At 47.5% G+C, this 20,178-nt stretch overlaps 1 protein-coding gene across 8 annotated transcripts in view; it reads right to left on the reverse strand.

Moving 5' to 3' along the window:
• Positions 1–20,178, reverse strand: part of EPHB1 (EPH receptor B1) — a 350,847-nt gene that overhangs the window by 61,453 nt on the left and 269,216 nt on the right. For 4 of the 8 annotated variants that reach the window (XM_042853436.2, XM_042853435.2, XM_042853434.2 and 1 more), the window contains exons 6-8: positions 8,430–8,611; positions 5,333–5,495; positions 338–446 (exon numbers count right to left, since the gene is read on the reverse strand). In XM_042853436.2, coding sequence (XP_042709370.1) covers positions 338–446; positions 5,333–5,495; positions 8,430–8,611 — 454 coding nt within the window. Of the gene's footprint in view, positions 1–337; positions 447–5,332; positions 5,496–8,429; positions 8,612–17,773; positions 19,484–20,178 lie in introns of those variants that run through there. The other 4 variants (XM_065556231.1, XM_008171781.4, XM_065556230.1 and 1 more) reach the window with 2 other exon arrangements.

The following is a 20,178-nucleotide window of genomic DNA, read 5'->3' on the forward strand; positions in this document are numbered from 1 at the left end:
TCTGGGTGCTGGAGACAGAAGCACTTCTTAAGCTGTTTTCAGTTAAGTCTGCAGCTTTGGGCGTGTGGTTCAGACCCTGGGTCTGTGTTGGAGCAGACTGGCATGTCTGGCTCAACAAGGCAGGGCTCTGGAGGCCCAAACTGACAGAGAAAATGGGCTCAAAGGTAATCTCAGCACATCAGGTGGCAGTCCGAAGGGGGTCTCCGTGACAGAACCCATCACAGGCCCCTCCTTGAAGGCCATGTCACTGAATCAGAGGCACGGCCACTGCATGCCAAGGAGATTCTCCCTTCTGATTGCAAAGGAAAAGCTAAAGACTATGGGTGAAAAATGGTACCTGCTGCAGACGATTGAAATAGCCACCAGCGAGACAATGAAGACCACACCAGCTGCTGCAGACCCTGCGATCAAAGGCAACTGCTCCCTCAGCTCCGACTTGTAGTCATCTGCAAGGGAGAAAGGCATCTTACGCTCTCTCCTACCCAAGAAAGAGCCAAGAACAAACCTCTCCAGGCCAGATTCTGCTGCCCTTTGTCTGAGAAGTACCTTACTGCCCAAGTTGGCTTCAATGGAGTAAGGCACTACTCGCTGAGAATAAGGGTAGCAGAATGAGACTGAGGCACCAGATATATTGCTCCTCCCACCTCTTGGGCAAGGCCAACCACTTATGGGTTGGGAGCATCAACATAGGCTAGGAAACAGCAAGTCCAGGGCTTGTATAGCCCTGATGTGGATTGTCACACACGACTCGCGTGCGTTTGGGGTTAAAAAACAGAACAGAGAGGTTGGCAGGTTAAGCGAACATGACACATTTCTGAACCTTGTGAAAAGCTGAAAACCTCCACCTTTTCCTCAGGTCTGGGTCTGGCAGCCGTGGCACCAGCCACGTGGCCACATGTTAGATTATCATGCTACAGGGCTTTGTTTTGGTGCTCTACAGCACACTGACTCACACAAGGTACCTGCTGAGCACCTGCCACAGCAGATCACAACAGACTTCCCGGTGACTGAACACTGGGACTGGAGGGATGGGGTGGGAAGGGGGGAAGGGGTAACTGCACAACCCTTGGCTTTGCACAAGCATCATATGTTACCAAGAGGGAGCTAATCATGAGGGAGATGGAAGGAGTTTTGGAGCCATGAGCTTGGGGCAGAGGGAGTATTTAGCAATTACGTCTGTGATTTTCAAAGAGGTAGAGTTGGGAGCTCCTTTGGAAATCCCAACCATCATTTACCCCATAGCTACAATGTGACAGCTCATATAGATTCCCTATTCCCTGCCCTTCCCTTAGATCATCCCGAGGGCGTCAACATGCTGGGAACTAGAAAAAAAGAGTAGTCACGAGGAGAACTCTAGCTTCACTGGCTCCTTATATCTACAGAGCTCGGGTGACCATCTTGCAAAGAAAACTTTAGCTGCAACAGCTCTTCAACTCCATGGAACACAGGGAAGTAGCTGCAGCAACTGAGGAAGTTGATTTCCCAGGTCACACATGAGAAAACATACTATCTGCTGCTGTGTTCTGCTCATTTGAACAGCTCCTTTTGTTACAAAAATGTAACCAAGACACACACACACCTGACTTGCAGCAGCGAAGGAGTTAAAACCAGGAGGGGAGATATGAAAATCCAGAACCTTACAACAGGAGTTCATCCCAAGGAACTGGTTCTCATTTACATTAAGGCCATTTCAACTGCATGTATGCCTACTTTAAGCCTTTTACACTGTTGGAGTAGTGTATAGGGGCCGTAGTGTAAACAAGAATCAACCTCTAACTCTTTTGTTTAAGTCTATTTAACAATGACCGCCTGGCTGATGGAGACGGTGTAGTTTACCAGCTAAGGACATGGCACTGTGACTCAGGACATTTGGGTTCTGATCTGGACTCTGCCGGTGCCCTGCTGCGTGACCATCCCATCTTTGTGCTTCTGTTTCCCCTCCCCGCCTTTGTCTGTCTTGCCTATATAAATGAAAAACTACTTAGAGCCAGGGTTGTCTCTCGCTATGTGTCTGTAGAGCAACTAGCACAACAGGGCCCCACTCTGCATTCCTATTGCAATACAAATAGTAATAATTCATTTTCTAAAGAGTAAGACCTGTTAACTTGTGCCGGAAGCAGAAACCAAGAGGTTAAAGTAAAAGTCCTTCAAAAGGAAGTATTTAGCACTCCTTTTACCTTTAGTTTTTCTTTTTCACAGTTAGTTGCTAGTAACCAGATTTATATCCTGCGTGCTACTTAAATCCTGAGAAAGTCTCATTTAACGATCAATGATTATTTAATAATCTACAATATCCATTCTTATTAAATTTCAATTAATTGCTTATTGGAAGCAGAGTTTTCTCCTCCCTTCGCTAATCCTGAATATTCAAGACATTCATTTTTTGTTTGCATCCTTTCAATCATTCTGTGTTTTTCCTTTTCCTTATGCTGTTAGATGTTTGCCTGACAGAAAAAATATACAAAAGAACCTGCTGAAGGTTAGCTTCTTAAATACAAAAAGGCAAAATAACTTTTCAGAGAGGAAGGATAGTTCTGGGGTCAAGGCATTTCATCAACACTCTAGAGATGTAGGTTCAATTCCTGACTCTCTCAGAACCTCACTGTGTGACCTTGGACAAGTCATTGAATTGCTCTGAATAAATCTCTGACTGTCTCTTACTGTGTGCCTGCTCTGATATTGTTTGGGGCCCTTAGTTGCTATAGTAATATAAATAATTAACATTTGCCATAGACAATCACACACATCTTTGTGCTTCTGGGCAACAGTCATAGTGCCATATTTTTCTTTTAATGGCTTCTGCGTCTTTGGACTATAAACTGTCTTTTTCTATATATCTCTGTACATGACTGAACACAATGGGGTCCTGACTGGATCTCCTGCTGCCACCCCAATACAAATTAATATTAATAGGTGAGGATTTTTAACAGTGCTCACCCAGATCACCCAGCTGCCATTACATTTCAGTGATAGTCGGTTCCTAACTCCCTTAAGCCCCTTTGAAAATCCTAGCTGCTGCTAATCCATTTGTACCCACAATTAAGCATGTGCCTTATCCTGCTGGCAGACAGACATCTAGCTTGATTCAAACATGTGCAATCTGCGTGGGCACATATGACACTTTGTTGGATGTGCAAAATAAAGGCATAGATTTGGAGAAGAGGCTGGAGATCTTTTGCATCTGTGGCATGTTCAGTTCCTTTTTTCACTATGACAAAGCCCAAAATAACAGAGCCAAAAGAGAAAGAAAAGACACAGGCTAGGAGGTGACAGAGCTATGGAGTTTCTTTCCTAGCTATAGGCCTCAATTTTAATCCACTTGTGTTCATAGGAGAAAACCTCACATACATGTTCATATCAGACTACTGATCACGTGGTTTCACTGGAGCAATCTAGGTAACTCGTGTCCATCATGTGACATCCTGGAAGTTCATAAACAGTAGCAGTAATATCTATTACAGGCCCAATCCTGAGCTGGTATAAATCAGCAGAGCTCTGTTGTTTTCAGTGGGGCTACTCACATATTTAAATATTTTGCTGGATCAGAGGCAGAATGCTCAGCACCTTACAGGATTGAGCCTGTGGCATGTTACTCTAGAGAAGGTACAAATGGGCTGGAAATCAGAGAGAACAGACTGCCTTTGGGAGATTGCTGAACTTACGGCTTCTGGACATGTTAGACTACCACAAGAAAAGCCTTTCTTTGCCAATTTCACCACTTCCCTGAAGGAATGGGAAGTGTTGTGAGAATGAAAGATAATCCCCCCACCTTATGGTTTTTTTAAGGTTAACTGGCAATTTTTCATGCTAAGAAACAGAGACAAGTTGGAACCAGAGGAATGGATCCAAATATCCGTGGCTGTTGTGTAACTTTGGAGAAAGAACTAGACCAGGGTGTAAACTCTGAATTGGACCTTTTGGTACAATGTACTGAACTGAGGAAAGGACCCTGAACACCTCCATTCACTGTTTGGTCTGATTCCTGGACCCATCTGCCCTGAAGAGATTTGGATCAGGTTTAAAATGCTCTGAGATCTGGGGAACATTTCATGTCACTTCTTAGTTGATTTGAAGCAGTTTGTTTATCTCTTAGAGTGACTTACCAAATATACAACTAATAAACTGTTATACAGAGTAGGAGAGAGCATGTACAGAAAGGATAGCTTCTTTCCAATCTCCTTATTTTAGTCTGTTCTTTGCATCTTTTATTGATGTTACTCAGAGAAGTGCCATACAAACGATTAAAGAGTTGGGGGATTGATTTACAGGAGGGAAGAGTCAAAGAGCTAAATGGGTAGAGCTCGTGAAATGAGAGCTAGGGAGCAGAGGATGGAGGGACATAATCTATTAGAATCTGGAGGGAGTAAATGCCACAGATGAAGTGGAAAGATTTAGGGCCAAAGAAGGAGAGGCTGGAAGTAGTGGGATGAAACTGAAACACTGGGGCTGAATATTGGGAAAATCTTCCAGTGAGTGAGGCCTATTAGAGCGTGAAATAGTCTCTCAAAGGAAAGAGCGGACACTACATTGAGTGAGTGATTAAAAAAATGTCTGGACCAAGGGTGTGTCTATGCTGCAGTTCGAGGGGTGATTGCAGGTCGGGTAGACATACCGCGATAACTTTACCCTTGCCAGCATGGCTAACAATAGCAGTGTCGAGCTGGTGGTGCAGGCTCCAGCAACATGAGTAGCTCCCCAGCGGCTGCGTGCAGCCCATGCTGAAGCTCCCCCGCCACGCGTACACTGGTATTTTCAGCCATGCAGTCGCACCTCGGATTGCAGCATAGACCTCCCCAGTGAGCGGAGTGTAGGCAACAACCCTGAACTAGCCAGGAGAGGGACTAGAGCAGCTGGCCTGACAGTTCTCTTCCATCCTTCATTTCTATGCACATGTGATTCCGTGGCACTTAGATCACATCCCCACCCCCACCTCTGTGCATACCCCCATACAGCACACGCACTCTAGTGTGCCATATTTCCCAGCTCAGCTGGAACAGGCTCTTATCAAGCTCTCCTGAGGTGAGAGGTGCGGGGTCAGGAAGGGGTAAACGTTCAGGTTCTCCCCTGGCTGGCATGCAAATAATCTAAGCCACATACAGACGCGGGAAATGCAGTTAAATGGTGGAGGAGAAAACAGAGATAAGAGATTTAAAACAGATTACTCCTCCAGCTGGCAATTAATCAAACATCACTATAAATCACCTGGCTCTCGCCACACTGCCCCTCTGGGAGCTGGGGTTTGGAGAGACAGGTTTATTTAATCCAATTACAGCTTGAGCTGCAAGTGAGGCCTCTCTCTCTCTCTTACCCCCTCCTTTTGCCACACACTTACCATCTGTCAGTGTTTGGAAGCACATTTTCCCGCTGTATTTCCCATAGCCAGCCACTGTCCGGGCTCGCACCTGTACCACATACACCATGCCAGGCCTCAGCCCCTCAATCCTGGCTGTGTTGGTCTGACTCTTGGCCATGGACGAATTGTACTCATTGTGGTCCTGGGGGGAAGAGTAAAGAAAGGCTGGTGTCAATCAACAGGAGGGGATGTCACAGTTCCAGAGCAAGGGTAGTCCCATCCAATGGCCGCCCCAGGGTTCTACTCAGGCATGAGGCTCATCCACTGGTGGAATGGGAATATTGGGGTTAAAGCTTTACTGCTCCAATCACCCCACTCCAAGCATTCTGCACTGAAAATACAGAGAACTGAAGGAAGATGCACATGGCCATATTGTCATTAATGAAATGCATGCCTTAAATTACTATATATATGTCCGTATATACAGTGTGGTAGTTAGACACATTGAACGTGGGTGTCACCCTGCCATGGCTGCTTTGAGAGACCACTTGCAGGTACAAGCTGTACTAACTAGAGGTGGCAGATCTAGACAATGAGGTGACCTTTGCTTCCTCTCTCAGTGCCATTGCAGCACACACACCCCTGCTTACAATCTGACCTTAGTATGGTTCTTTACATGGGCCAATAATCTGTCCCCAGAGCCAGGGCCAGCCTTTGGGGTCAGTTATCTGGGCCCCTACCCAGGGCAGCCTGCCAAAGAGGGCGCCGTGAGCAGGGTTTGGATTCCCACCCGACCTGCCGCGGCGCTGGAGAGGGGGCGAGGGGAGAGACCCGAGCTGCAGGGGGCAGTTGGATGACCTCCGGATCAGAGGTGCCCCTCCTCCCCCCTGCTCCACATGTGCAGCTGCTGCTGTTCCTGCCTCCCACCTCCTCCCACTCCCGGCCTTCCTCGTCCTCCCCAGAGCCGCCCTTGGCCACTCCGGACTGGGAGTGCCCTCCTGTCTGCTGGGGGGGAGGCTGTTGTTGCGGTGTTCCCCTTCACCTCCCCATGCTCCCAATTTCCACTAAGCTGGGGTGACGGGACAGGGGGAATCTGTGTGTGTGCTGCTGCCTCTGTGGGTCAGGTGCTGCTGGCGGCTGCTTGTGTCTGAACACAAGCCTTCAGGCTCCTGCCCCGAGTGCTTTCCTAAAGAGATAGCACATGCATACACTCAGGGACACACACAGTCCCCTCAACACAACACTCACAGTCTCACACACACGCTCTGTCACACACTTCCCTCAAACACACACACAGAGTCCCCCCCAACACACATAACACCAGGGCTCCCTGCATTCAGGTCACTTCCCCGCCTGGGCTGTGCTGAGGCATCAGCAGCTGCTGCTCTCCTGCCCTTTTCTTACGCAGCCCAGGGGGTGCATGGGGCAGAGAAGCAGCAGTCCAGTGGGGGAGCAAGCAGCAATGCCAGCTGCTTTGTGCATCCAAGTGGGTCAGTTTCCCCACATGGGTGCAGGAGGGGGATGCAGGGGTTAGGGGTGCAGGGGTTGGGGTGAAGGGGGCACAGTGCAGGGATTAGAGAGAGAGGTGCAGGGGTTGGGGTGAAGGGGGCACAGTGGAGGGATTAGGGACACAGGAGAGAGGTGCTGGGGTTGGGGTGAAGGGGGCACAGTGGAGGGATTAGGGACACAGGAGAGAGGTGCAGGGATTGGGGTGAAAGTGCATGGTTCAGGGATTAGGGGCACAGGAGGGGAATGCAGGGGTTGGGGTGAGGGGGCATGCATGGTGCAGGGGTTGGGGTGCAGGAGGGAGGTGCAGGGATTAGGGATGAAGGTGGCACAGTGCAGGGCTTAGGGGGGAAGGGAGGATGGGGGACCAGGGGAAATGGGGGGCTCCGTGCCCATAGGGCCTGGCTCCAGGCACCAAAATGTAAATTCACCCAGGGTGCCATTTTCCCTAAGGCTGGCCTTGCCCAGAGCAACAGTCTGTGGGTTAAATGACACAACTGCCTCCTGCAACAGGCTTTTCCTCTGAGAGATCAGGAAAGACTCTCTGCAGAAGTGAGTAAGGAAAGCAAACACATCAACAAATGGGAACGAAGACAAGTCTTTCCTTCTCCCCTCCCCCCATCTTGTCCAGTTAGATTGCAAGGTCATTGGGGCATATGTGCATGCACAGCACCTAGCACAACAGGGTCCTGGTCTCAGCTGAGGTCTCGAAGCACTACCACACTACAAACACGAATGTGTTTGTTGGTACAGTGAGCACTGTTTGTCACCCCAGGAGACATAGATTCAAATCTTAGATCAGGTCACTAAGGGAAAGTCGGTATGGCCTGTCTTCTCCTAGCCCTGCTTGTCCACGGGACAGCAGGGGTGCACAGGTCAGCACTTTAGCCGGGGAAGCTGTGGAGCAGAAAGCAAGTATGGAGGCCGAGCCGTGTGGGGTTGGAATAGAAGGTGTGGAGTGGGGTGCAGCCAAGGAATGAGCCCCTTGAAGTGAATGGCCGGAGCTGGTGTTGGAGCACTCTATTCCTGGCCCTAACAAGGGGTATTGCACTCTATGGGGTATTGCTCCCTCCCTTTAAAAACACACAGAATGAACGCTTGGACATGGCTCTTCTATGGACGCGTCCTCCCATCCAGCACACTAGGCTTTGTTCAGACTCTCGGGTCATGTTGTAACTCAAGTTAATTCATTGCTTGGCCTATGCTGCACCTAGACTAGAAACAGACGTTTCTGTCCTGGAACAAATGCTGGTGGTGTGTCTGGATTAGCATTTACGATTGTCTTACAGAACTTGAGTTAGTTCACATTCAATTAACTCAACATGACCCAAACTCTAGTCTAGGCAAAGCCGACAGCAGTGTCACTTATGCCCCCTCGTACACACACCTCACACCCAATTTACCTGCCAGGGCTGGGTGTTACCTCTCATGATCACACTTTGTTGAGTTATTCCAGGACCTAACCGTAACCCCACTGTAGTCAATGGGTCTTTCCACTGACTTCAGTGAGTGGTGGCTCAGGCCCATAATTAACAATCCACAACAAGGAAAAAAATACAGAAGCGTTTCAGAGCCTTGAGTGTGTTTGTCCCCACCCCAGCCTTCTTCCCCTGCTTTCATTCAGGCTTACGGTGGCTGGTCGTGAGCCCACAGTGCTGCTGATCTCGGGGTGGCAGATCCGGCTCACCTTCTCATAGTAACGGATCTCGTAGTCCAGGATGATGCCGTTGGGCTGCTCTGGCTGAGGCCACGACAGCGTGATGCTCCTCATGGTGGCACTTACCTGGTGCATGATGGGAACTGTGGAGGGAGCTGTGGAGAAAGGAGGAAATACAAGAGAAGTTGGGAAATACAAGAGAAGTGAAAATTAACTCATGGGCAAGGGGAATAACATGATCTGAAGAGAGGGTGAAAATAAAATGTCCGAGAGCCATCCTGGGGGGTGAGGAGGGAAAGAAGAGAATGGGAAGAAAGGAGCAAATGGAGACAGGTTGGAAGGAAGGAGAATGAGATATTATACAGCATAATAAGAGCATAAGAACATGAGAATGGCCTTACAAGTCAGACCAATGGTCCATCTAGCCCAGTATCCTGTCTGTGACAATGGGGCAGGTGCCCGATGCTTCAGAGGGAATGAACAGAACAGGGCAATTTCAAGTGATCCACCCCCTTCATCCGGTCCCAGCTTCTGGCAGGTTAACCCTGTTCTGTGTGAAGAAGTACTTGCTAATCTGTGCTTTAAACCTGCTGCCTATTCATTAATGCAACTCACTGCACAAACACCAAAAAGAACAGGAGTACTTGTGGCACCTTAGAGACTAACAAATTTATTAGAGCCACAAGTACTCCTGTTCTTTTTGCGGATACAGAGTAACACGGCTGCTACTCTGAAACCTGCACTAACACCACGTATTTAAAGGGACCAAGAGAAAACGCTTTCGATGTTGTAGAAACCAAATAACACAGAGAATTCAACCTTAAAGAATGGAATATAAAGAAAGAGGCATATGTACTGTAGCAGAGGGGGATAAATAGGTATAGAAAGCAGAATCAGACAGAGAGAGAAAGGCAGATTCAGCATATGGGTAACCAAGAGTTATGATGATGGTTTATTGTTTGTTGAAGGCCAGCAGTGTGCTTGGTGCAGCGGAGAAAATAAAGGAGAGACCTCAGTCCCTGCTCCATGAGTAATCAAAATCAATCTCTAACAATAATGGAATTGATCTAATCAATATAGACAATGCTAGAAGACAGACTGATGTATGAAAAGAGAGAGAAACAGAGAACAATATACAAGCAAAAAAAGGCCATTGATCAAGACTTTCCCTCTACCCTATTTCACACAGCAGAGTGCTCCCAGCAGGTCCGGCCACTCTTTGGGCCCAGTCCTGTGAGTCTGAAACATCGTAACACCTTCTTGCAGTAACTGGGAGTTCCAATCACAAAGGGTGCCAGGATCAGGCCCTCACACTCAGATGTACTGCCATTATGTTAACAGCGAGCTCCCACAAAAATGCACCCATTTGCCTGTCATTGTCCCCACACCCTGATGTGTAGGGGCTGCAGGCAGGAGGAGTGGTGTGTATGATTCCCTAGGAAATATTTTGCAAATACCTGTCATCTGGGGCAGTTTGGCCAGTTACAGACGCAAGTCATTTGCTCTTCAGCCATGTCTTAAAAAGCACCAAACACAAGTCCTCTCTGGGAGGGGTGAGTGAGCAGTGGTGTGTGTGTGTGTGTGTGCTGAATTCCACTGGAGACGGAGAACTCACCCCACCCCTCCCTTTGCTGTGTTAGCAATTGGCTTCCATGTTTATTTGCTATTATTGCAACAATATGCATGAAATGAGAGCAGTGTGTCAATAAAACTGGTTGAATATTTAAACTGATAATTATTTTTAATTAGAGATTTTGAATTCTGAGCGCTCAGTCTAACCAGGAACAGTCAATAACTCATCAGCGAGTAAAGCAGTGAATTCAGAGGACATTTCCCTGGGGTGAACAAAACACAGCTCCCACATTACATTAACTGTGACAGAGGTTAGAGCTACCCAGTCTAAACCTCTGTCAGGTTGCCTCTTGTCTGATACTTGGATTGTAACTTGTTTGCACTGGGCTGTCTTTTGTTCAGAGTCTGTACAGTACCTGGCAGAGTGGGGTTCTGGGCCATGACTAAGGCTCCCAGGTGCTATTGCAATACAAATAAATTATAACAATAAACTTTGGCAGGACAATATTTTCACTTAACTATGTATCCAGGCTGCTAAGTCCCCCAGTAAGGTCCCAGGACAGGGCTCATTGAGCACCCCGAGCATAGGCATAGTTTGGGGGAGGAGGCCAGGGGGCACTGTCCCCCAAACAGGGCTAGCCTTATGGGTGGGCATCATGGGCAACCATTCATGGTGCCGTGGTCAGGAGGCGAGGCTCAGTGCATTTAATTTAATGCACCAGGACAGGCCCCTGCCAGCAGGGGAACTGGCTTCAGTGTGTGCAAGACGTGCCATGTTGTGTGTGTGTGTGTGTACGTGTGTATGTATACTCAGAAACACATGTCACTGAGTCTCAGACACACATGTCGCTGGGTCAGCCCCTCTCAGACTCCTAGCATTTCATGTGCCCTCACAGACAGGGACAGGGACACACAAACACAGGCACATGCGTGTAGACACACGCACAGCTCCACTCACTCAGCTTGTTCTGGCATGACAAGCTACACCCACATAACCAAAGGGAAACAGAGCCCTCAGGGTAGGGTGACCAGATGTCCCAATTTTATTGGGATAGTCCTGATTTTGGGGTCTTTTTTTATATAGGCTCCTATTACCCCCCACCCCCGTCCCGATTTTTCACATTTGCTGTCTGGTCACCCTACCTCAGGGTCCCTGTTCGAGACCCAAACAAACATCGCAGGGCAGGTGCCTGGCTCCATGGGCCAGCAGTATCCCCACTGCGGGCCCAGCACTGCAAGCCTCAGGTATGCATAGAATTCCCACCCACCCCCACCCCTCACAGCCCCACGGCCGGGCTGGCACTGCCCCTGCAAATATAGAAGTCACACTGTGCCTATGGCCCAGAGGAAAATCTCCAGAAGCTTTAGCACTTACAGAAGATAAAAGGGACCACAGCTCTGTTAGGCTAGGTCTACACTACCCGCCTGAATCGGCGGGTAGAAATCGACCTCTCAGGGATCGATTTATCGCGTCCCGACGGGACGCGACAATCGATCCCCGGATCGACGCTCTTACTCCACCAGCGGAGGTGGGAGTAAGCGCCGTCGACAGGAAGCCGCAGAAGTCGATTTTGCCACCATCCTCACAGCGGGGTAAGTCGGCTGCGATACGTCGAATTCAGCTACGCTATTCACGTAGCTGAATTTGCGTATCTTAAATCGACTCCCCCCTGTAGTGTAGATGTACCCTTAGTCTATGGAGCAGCTGTCAAACTGAACCAAACCGAGTTGGTTTGTGGGTTCAGGGCGTGTTAACAATCACCTCTGCCCCTTTACAACTGGCTCAGGGCGTGCCCCGTTAGCTTGGCTGAAGTCACAACAGGAAAAAGAAGAAAGGCCAAGCCTAATGTCAAATAGAAGAAAGAAGCAGATCTCATTAATCCCGAGCTAGCCAAGCAAGAGGCAGAATAATCCTCTCAGAGGTTCAGGGCCTCAACCCTACTCTCCACTTGAAGTTCAAAGTTAGCCTTTGCTGGGCTATGCAAAGCAAGATGGGCATGATCCAGGAACAGCGTTTCTGCAGCTAAAATGGCGGGCGATGTGCTGGAAGGCACTTGAAGAGTTAATACTAGGCCTCACCATCCTCTGAAGCAGTGCTGACTGCCTGTCTCATGTCTACATAACTACACAACAACACTTCTGTTTGTAGCCGCACAGACCTCTTTGTACTCCTTGCTCCTGCCTGCCTCACAGCGGGACACCCTCATCTTTCAGTTCAACCCCTTGGCCACATTCCAAAGTTACTCCTTTGCACTAGCTCAGATTCCCTTGTGCTCCAACTCCCTTAGCGCTCCTTACATCCCCTCGACAGAGCTCTAAGGCCGTCTAACTTGGTGTAACTTGCATGCCAAAGAACTGGTAGAAGGTGGAAGATGGTCTATGTGAAAGTAGGGTGACTTTACTGTACATCTTCCTACACTCTTTTCTGGCTCCTTGCTTTGCAAATTACTCCAGATTAGGCTAGCGTAGACGTTGTTGGAAGGGGCATACCAGCGGGTTGCTCTGTGGGAGTGTACTTGGTGGAAGGGTTTGTTTACACATCACCTCTGAATCTGGCCCTGTGAATCTAAGGGAACCTCAAGGCCAGATTGTGAGTGTGACGTTGCACTCTATATGTTTATGGAAATATGCTTATGAGTGTAAATATGACATAACTGGAATATGCTTTATGCTAGATATGCCATGTAACATATCTTTGCAAAGGTTACGATCTACTGAATATATTCATCCTATTTGTATGCATGTATCATTTTTATATCTGAAGTTATGAGCATTGGCTCTATGCTTATATTTGAAGTGTTTGCTCTAGGAAACACATAAGGAAGGTTTGGCCAACATATTGTGAAGGATCTATTCAAGTAATTGGAAGTACTTAACTAACAATGGATTTTGGGAAATGCCAATCCACATCTGAGCTTTCCTGGGAACGTTCAAACTAACATTGTAAACAATGGCGTTGGCCTGCAAAAAGTTGAATCATTCATGGATTATGTGACTTGCCCAGGTGGCTACAAACTCCATCTTGTTGCTGTGATTTTGCACAGAAGAACAAAGGGGTTTCCGCCCACAAGAGAGAGAATATAAAAGGCCCTGGAAGCCTTTCCATTTTGTCTTCAAGAGGTAGCCTCTCCACCCCAAAGAGATGCCTGAAAGAAACTGGAACAAAGGACTGTTACTGTGGGGATATGAGTGATTGCTGGACCCAGACCATAAACTACAACGTTGGTCTGAAAAGGACTGTACCTGAGATAACATCTAGAGTGAGAAGTTAGTATTTGTAACTAGATCCTTAGTGTATTAAGTTAGCCTTGCATATGTTGATTTATTTTACTTAGTAACATACCTTGTTCTGTCTGTTATTACCTGAAACCACTTAAATCCTACTTTTTATACTTAATAAAATCACTTTTGTTCATTAATTAACCCAGAGTAAGTGATTAATACCTGAGGGAGCAAACAGCTGTGCATATTTCTCTATCAGTGTTATAGAGGGTGGACAATTTATGAGTTTACCCTGTGTAAGCTTTATACAGAGTAAAACGGATTTATTTGGGGTTTGGATCCCACTGGGAGCTGGGTGTCTGGGTGCTGGAGACAGGAGCACTTCTTAAGCTGTTTTCAGTTAAGTCTGCAGCTTTGGTAGCATGGTTCAGACCCTGGGTCTGTGTTGCAGCAGGCTTGCATGTCTGGCTCAACAAGGCAGGGTTCTGAAACCCCAAACTGGCAGAGAAAACAGGCTCAGAGGTAGTCTCAGCACATCAGGTGACAGTCCCAAGGGAATCTCTGTGACCGAACTCATCACAGTGAGCCCGTTACTCAACCGGGTGAGGCGTTCCAGTGAAGTCACTGGAACTGCGTGCGTAACTGCATGGGACTTTGAAGTCTGGCCCTAGCCAAGCAGTACATATGAAGGGAGGCTAAGTTAGTGAAACATGCACATCGAGAGGATGGGAAGAAAGTGCAAATTACATTAACTCTCTTCATCACTCACCCTCACCTCTGAATTTGGCTCCCCGTATTCATTCTCCAAACATTCTGAATTCCCTGATGGTGAATCTGCACGTCACTCAGGCAACACGACGTGCATTTCATTAAACAAGTTAATTTCCTGTCTGGTCCTCTGGGGACATCAAAGCCTTGTGTGCCGAAGCCCGCTGAAACGTGTGGGGAGAGGCTAATCCTCAGAGTCCAAATGCAGAGCTTCCCACCCCTCATCCTTGGGGAACTGGAATGCCAGCAACTTCATTGACAAGGAGAAACATTCCCATTACTATAAATCATCAGTGACCTCAGCACTAACCAAGCAGCAGCACATGGAGTAATTTACCAAACAGCTCTCAGATGCCAACAATTTTCAACTATTCATGAGCCCACCAACACTTGAATTGTCATCTAGAGGTGTACGGTTTGGTATGCCAACCTCTTCCCCCAGCTGGTCCCCTCGGATGTTGGTGAATCCTGCTTGACCAGGGAAGAGATTATTTTTTTCTCCTGGTGGAATGTTCCACTCTGGTAGGGATGTCTCTGTTCAAAACAGATGAGCATATACTAATTCTGGGGGCATCACCTGCTGAGCAAATAAATAGCTGCATATTGGTTCTGCCCATCCCTCAGACGAGAAGCAATGCTTGTCTGTCAGGTATCACATAGATTCAGAGACACTGCAGGTAGGATCTTCAATATTACACCCCTCTCTCTTTGTTTATGCAAGGAGTAACATCCCACATTAATCCTAGGACTCTGGAAATTGAAGGCCACTTGAGTAGCTAACATGAAATACCTTGGCACTCACTTGTGGAGGTAGATGCACCATACCCTCCTTTACAGAGCAGCTGAATGTAGTCTATGCCCCACTCCCATGGACAGACTGGGGTTCCAAAGCCCTTGCAAAATGCACCCTACCTGCCAAGCCTTCTGTTCTACCTCTGCCCTGGATAGATACTGCCATCTGTGGAACAGACCTAATGGGCTTCTGCGTTAATCACCTGGGGAAAGCAGTGGGTGTTGCTGCTTTTTCCACTTCCATGAACACAGGCCGTTCCACAGATGGCCCAGTATGATAACTGTGGTCTGGCTCCAGCCACTGACATCAGTTCCCTAACCCATATCCCCTCCCTAAAGCACATTGGTACATAATATCAGACATATGACTCTCGCAAATTAACACAGTGCACCGGTTTGCTTACAAACAAATACCCTTATTAAAAAAAGTATCCTTATTGTATACAAGGTTACACATATTTGTAACCCCCTACGAAAGAGCTATGGAGCAGCATAACGATTTCTTAGCAGTGTCTATGACATGAGCTTTGTCTTGTTTCTTTTCCTTCTGAGGGTTGTGTCTATATACACAGTGCAATCTCTATTTGCTACGAACATCCGACCTTCCAAAAAATGCTTTCTGCAAAACACATGTGCAAATCTATCATACCACATAGGCCAGGTTCTTTATTCCAGCTGAGTGCCACTGTGTGCAGCATGGGGCAAGAGGCATCAGGGAATCACAACTCTCTGATTCTTTGCCTGGCTCCGCCTAAATCCCAGTGCAGGTTAAAGCAACCTGGGGGCTCCTCTAACCTGCACCCACTGGAAACAATCTCCAAAGAACTGTCTGACAGCTGACAACAGCTGGAACCCACACACCCCTCCCATCCTCATCAAGCCCCCTAACACCAAGGCTGGAGTGGCGCCTTAGGGGCCAGTGACACCAGCTTTGTGTTAGCTGAAAACTCCCCCACATGGGACACTGGCCCCCTTGCACTACCAGTGTGATTTCAAAGGGCCAGAAATGTAGAGCAAATCTGGCCCTAAATAGTAATACATATCCATTCCTACATGAAGAGAATGTGAACACTGCATGCTTAATACACCCAAGTCAGGCAATGGCAGTGTGACTCTTTGCATACGCCCTCCCCTTCCTGTGAACCCACGTAGGCTGGGACACAACTTGGGAACCCAAGTTTGCATGCACAGCTTAAACACCCATGCTGGAAACACCACCTCTATCCATGTGCCCTTCTGCATTTTTAAGAGACCATAAAAACAAGCCACATCGGATTGCCACATTGCAACCCCCATACATAGAATGTAACACCAGCTATGAAACACTTATCCTACAGATGGAAAATATATATTCTTGCTGCATGGATGAGTGAGTTTAGCCCCTTATTTTATGCTCTTCTTCCTGTTCTCGGGCTCTGAAGCTGGTGCCTCTTAGGGAATTCACTGAATTGCAGACTCCTGGCTCTGGGAAGCTGTCAGTGTCTTTCCCTTCCAGCAGGAGATGTTTATGGTCCAGCACTGCCTTTGTTTACCCAGCACATTTAATCCTTCATTTTTTATCTTTCCACATCCGCTCAGAGAAGATGTTAATTTTCTGAAATTAAACACTTAGCTTGATTGCTGTTTTGTTAATTGCTGCATTCGCAACCCCCCTTGGTGCTCCTGCCTGTTTAACATGGAGAATGCTGTGAAAATGATCAGCACCAAATTGGTGCGCAGGTGGATGGATGGCAGCTCCTAAGCCGCTCCATGCCTACTTGTTCCCATGCAGCGACCAGCCTTGATCCAGCCAAGCAGAAGCACTGGACCACACTAGAGAAGGGCAAATCTTTGAACAGCCATGACCGATGCAGGGTTACAGAAAGAAGCAGGAGAACTGTTCTCCCCTTTTACTAGTTTTGGGATGCATTTGGAAGTGGGGGACTGAGAGTGTAGACTAGAGGCCAAGAAGGTGTGATGCAAGCTTCCCGGAAGCTTGCCAATACTCCATATGATTGACTGCTCCTTGCTATTCTAGGCCCAGTTCTCTCTTGGGCAGTGGCTGCAAAATGTGCCAGACTCCTTGGTGAGTTTCTAATGTTCAGAAATAGCTGTTCAGGTTAGGATGACCTCACAAAAATTATTTCACTTGTTACCTGCAATGAATTTGAGGCTAGGCCAGCAGGATCTTAGGCTGTAAGAAGAGAGATTACTGGCAAAACAAAGGAAATGCAGATGCCATTATCCACGCCCCTTCTGAGCATGGCATTCCATAAGAATGTTCACACTTTGTAGAAATTCATGGAAGTGGGGTTAGATGAACAGAGGGCTGGCAGATCTTTGCTCCGGTGATAGGCTGAAGCGCTCCAGGGCAGGGTTTTCAAAAGAGCTCAGCATGGGCCTTGCTCTGCTCTCACTCAGGTGAATGGCAAAACACCCACCAACTTCAATAGCAGCAGTGGTAGGCCAGTCCTAAGCCCTTTTGAATGTTCTACCCTGAATCAATCCAGTTTGGAAAACGGAAAGCTTTGGGGAGAGAGAAATCTTCTTTCAGGTCATACCAAACCCAGGTCTTGGAGAAGGTACTGTTTGAACTAAGCAGCACCAGGAAACCAGGTAGACATTCCTGGACATTGAAAAATATCATAACATAAAGATTGTAGGTTAAATACCCACCGCCCCCCAGGACATCAGCATGTGTCAAGGCTGCATCCCCACTTTGAACTTTAGGGTACAATGTGGAGGCCTGCATGAAAACTTCTAAGCTTAACTACCAGCTTAGCTTTGGTCCGCTGCCACCATTTCAAGCTAATTCCCTTCCCTGGTAAGCCTTGAGAAACCTTTCACCCATTCCCTGGTGAATACAGATCCAAACCCCTTGGATCTTAAAACAAGGAGAAATTAACCATTCCCCTCCTTCCTCCCACCAACTCCTGGTGAATACAGATCCAACCCCCTTGGAGCTAAAAACAAGGAAAAATCAATCAGGTTCTTAAAAAGAAGGCTTTTAATTAAAGAAAAAGGTAAAAATCATCTCTGTAAAATCAGTATGGAAAATAACTTTACAGGGTAATCAAACTTAAAGAGCTCAGAGGACTCCCCTCTAGTCTTAGGTTCAAAGTACAGCAAACAAAGATAAACACTCTAGTAAAAGGTACATTTACAAGTTGAGAAAACAAAGTAAAACTAAGACACCTTGCCTGGCTATTTACTTACAAGTTTGAAATAGGAGAGACTTGTTTAGAAAGATTTGGAGAACCTGGATTGATGTCTGGTCCCTCTCAGTCCCAAGAGCGAACGAACACCCAAACAAAGAGCACAAACCAACCCCCCCCCCCCAAGATTTGAAAGTATCTTGTCCCCTTATTAGTCCTTTGGGTCAGATGCCAGCCAGGTTACCTGAGCTTCTTAACCCTTTACAGGGAAAAGGATTTTGGAGTCTCTGGCCAGGAGGGATTTTATAGTACTGTACACAGGACAGCTGTTACACCCTTCCCTTTATAGTTATGACAGCACGTTAGGATCTTTCACTCCCAGATGCACTGGTAGAACCCACATCATTTAGGTTCAAGGAGCAATGGAGAGTTACTTGAACACCCAGCCATATTTCAGGTTGGTGATGAGATACACAGCTTTATGAGGGTAACTCTTTTTCACATGCTGATCACCATATTTGGGGGTGGGAAGCAATTTCCCCCCAGGGTGCAGTGGCAGGGACCAGGCAGAAGTTGCCTTCCCTGCAACCACCGGGGCGCGGTCAGCAAGCCCTCTTTGGTCAATTTCCTAATAGTGCATCAGGCATGTACTGCCCCTTCTGCCCTCTCTGTGTCCAGTGCTCTCCTCGCGGGGGAGATGGTGCTGCAGAGCCCCTGCTCTGGGCTGTGTCTAAATGCCACTCTTGAGCCTGAATTGCATAGACATGTGTGCAGACTGGATGTCTGAGTGACATCTACCTGAGTGACTAGCACACAAGCCACATTATGTAATATGGAAACTCATTCCCCCCCCCACAGATGCCCAGTGCAGAGGGAGGAGAGACACGGTTCATGCAAGTCTGACAGCCGGTGCCCAGCTCCTGGAGTCAGAAGAAGAGCCATCATGTCACAGAGAGTAAGAGTACTCTTTGCAAAAGTGTCGGTGTGACTTAGGAACCTAAGTCCCACTGAAAACCCAGAAGACTTGAGGCTCCTAAGTCATGGTGGTGCTTCTGAAAAATTTACCCTCACTCGTTTCCCTGTACCCAGATTTAAACTCAGGTTCTGGAGTCAATTATTTCTCTGAGAAGTGGAACTTATCCCAGGGAATGGAAGAGCAAAGCACAAAACCCACTTCAGCCTCCTTGCTGAGAGACAGCAGCAGAAAATTTAATAACAAAGTACTCTAGTTTGCTCTCCCTTGCACTCTGGCAGCCCTATTAGTTTCAGTGGGGTTGGCTAGGCAGGTGTAACTCAAGGCAGATTTTGGCTTAGAACAGAAATGTCTAGGAAATTATCTCTTATTCTTATTCCTATCTCTTCTTTTTCCCCATTCCCCTCTGCTCTCTTTTTCCTTCTCTCCTTTTAATTGTCCTGCCTTTTCCCCTTTCTCTTTTTCTTCTTCTGCTAGGTCGGTCTGTTTAGCTCCTTCAGCTCTCCCTCTGTTGCAGCTAGTGCTATGGTTTGGGGCTGTCCTCAGATGTCTCCCTCTTGTGCAGACTAGAATAATCACAAAGGAAAAGGGTCAAGACTGTAGACAACAAGCTCTATGGGCCCTCAGAAACCTAGGAATGAGGCTCTGCATGAATAAGTATTGGAGAAGATAGACAATGTATGGCTGAATATTCATATATATGGAGATATACCTATCTCATAGAACTGGAAGGGACCCTGAAAAGTCATTGAGTCCAGCCCCCTGCCTTCACTAGCAGGACCAAGTACTGATTTTTGCTCCAGATCCATATGTGGCCCCCTTAAGGATTGAAGTCATAACCCTGGGTTTAGCAGGCCAATGCTCAAACCACTGAGCTACCCCTTACCCCCCTCCCCCAAATATTTGGATGGGAGATGGATGGACAGAAGGACAGATGGGTGGATAGCGATTATAGGAGAAAGGGGGGATAGATCACTTGATCATTGCCTGTTGGTCCACTCCCTCTGGGGCACCTGGCATTGGCCACTGTCGGTAGACAGGATACTGGGCTAGATGGACCTTTGGTCTGACCCGGTACGGCCGTTCTTATGTTCTTATGTATGATTGACGGAAACATATATTTATGGGTGAATGGGCAGATAGATGGTTAAGATAAATGTACAGATCTGGATGTTCTTATGGACTGGGGAAAGGGATTCAATTTGTTTCTATTAGAAAGATTTAATTGGTCTCACTGAAGTGAATTGATAGCATATACTAG

The sequence above is a fragment of the Chrysemys picta genome, chromosome 9, assembly GCF_011386835.1.
Source record: "Chrysemys picta bellii isolate R12L10 chromosome 9, ASM1138683v2, whole genome shotgun sequence".
Lineage (NCBI taxonomy): Eukaryota > Metazoa > Chordata > Testudines > Emydidae > Chrysemys > Chrysemys picta.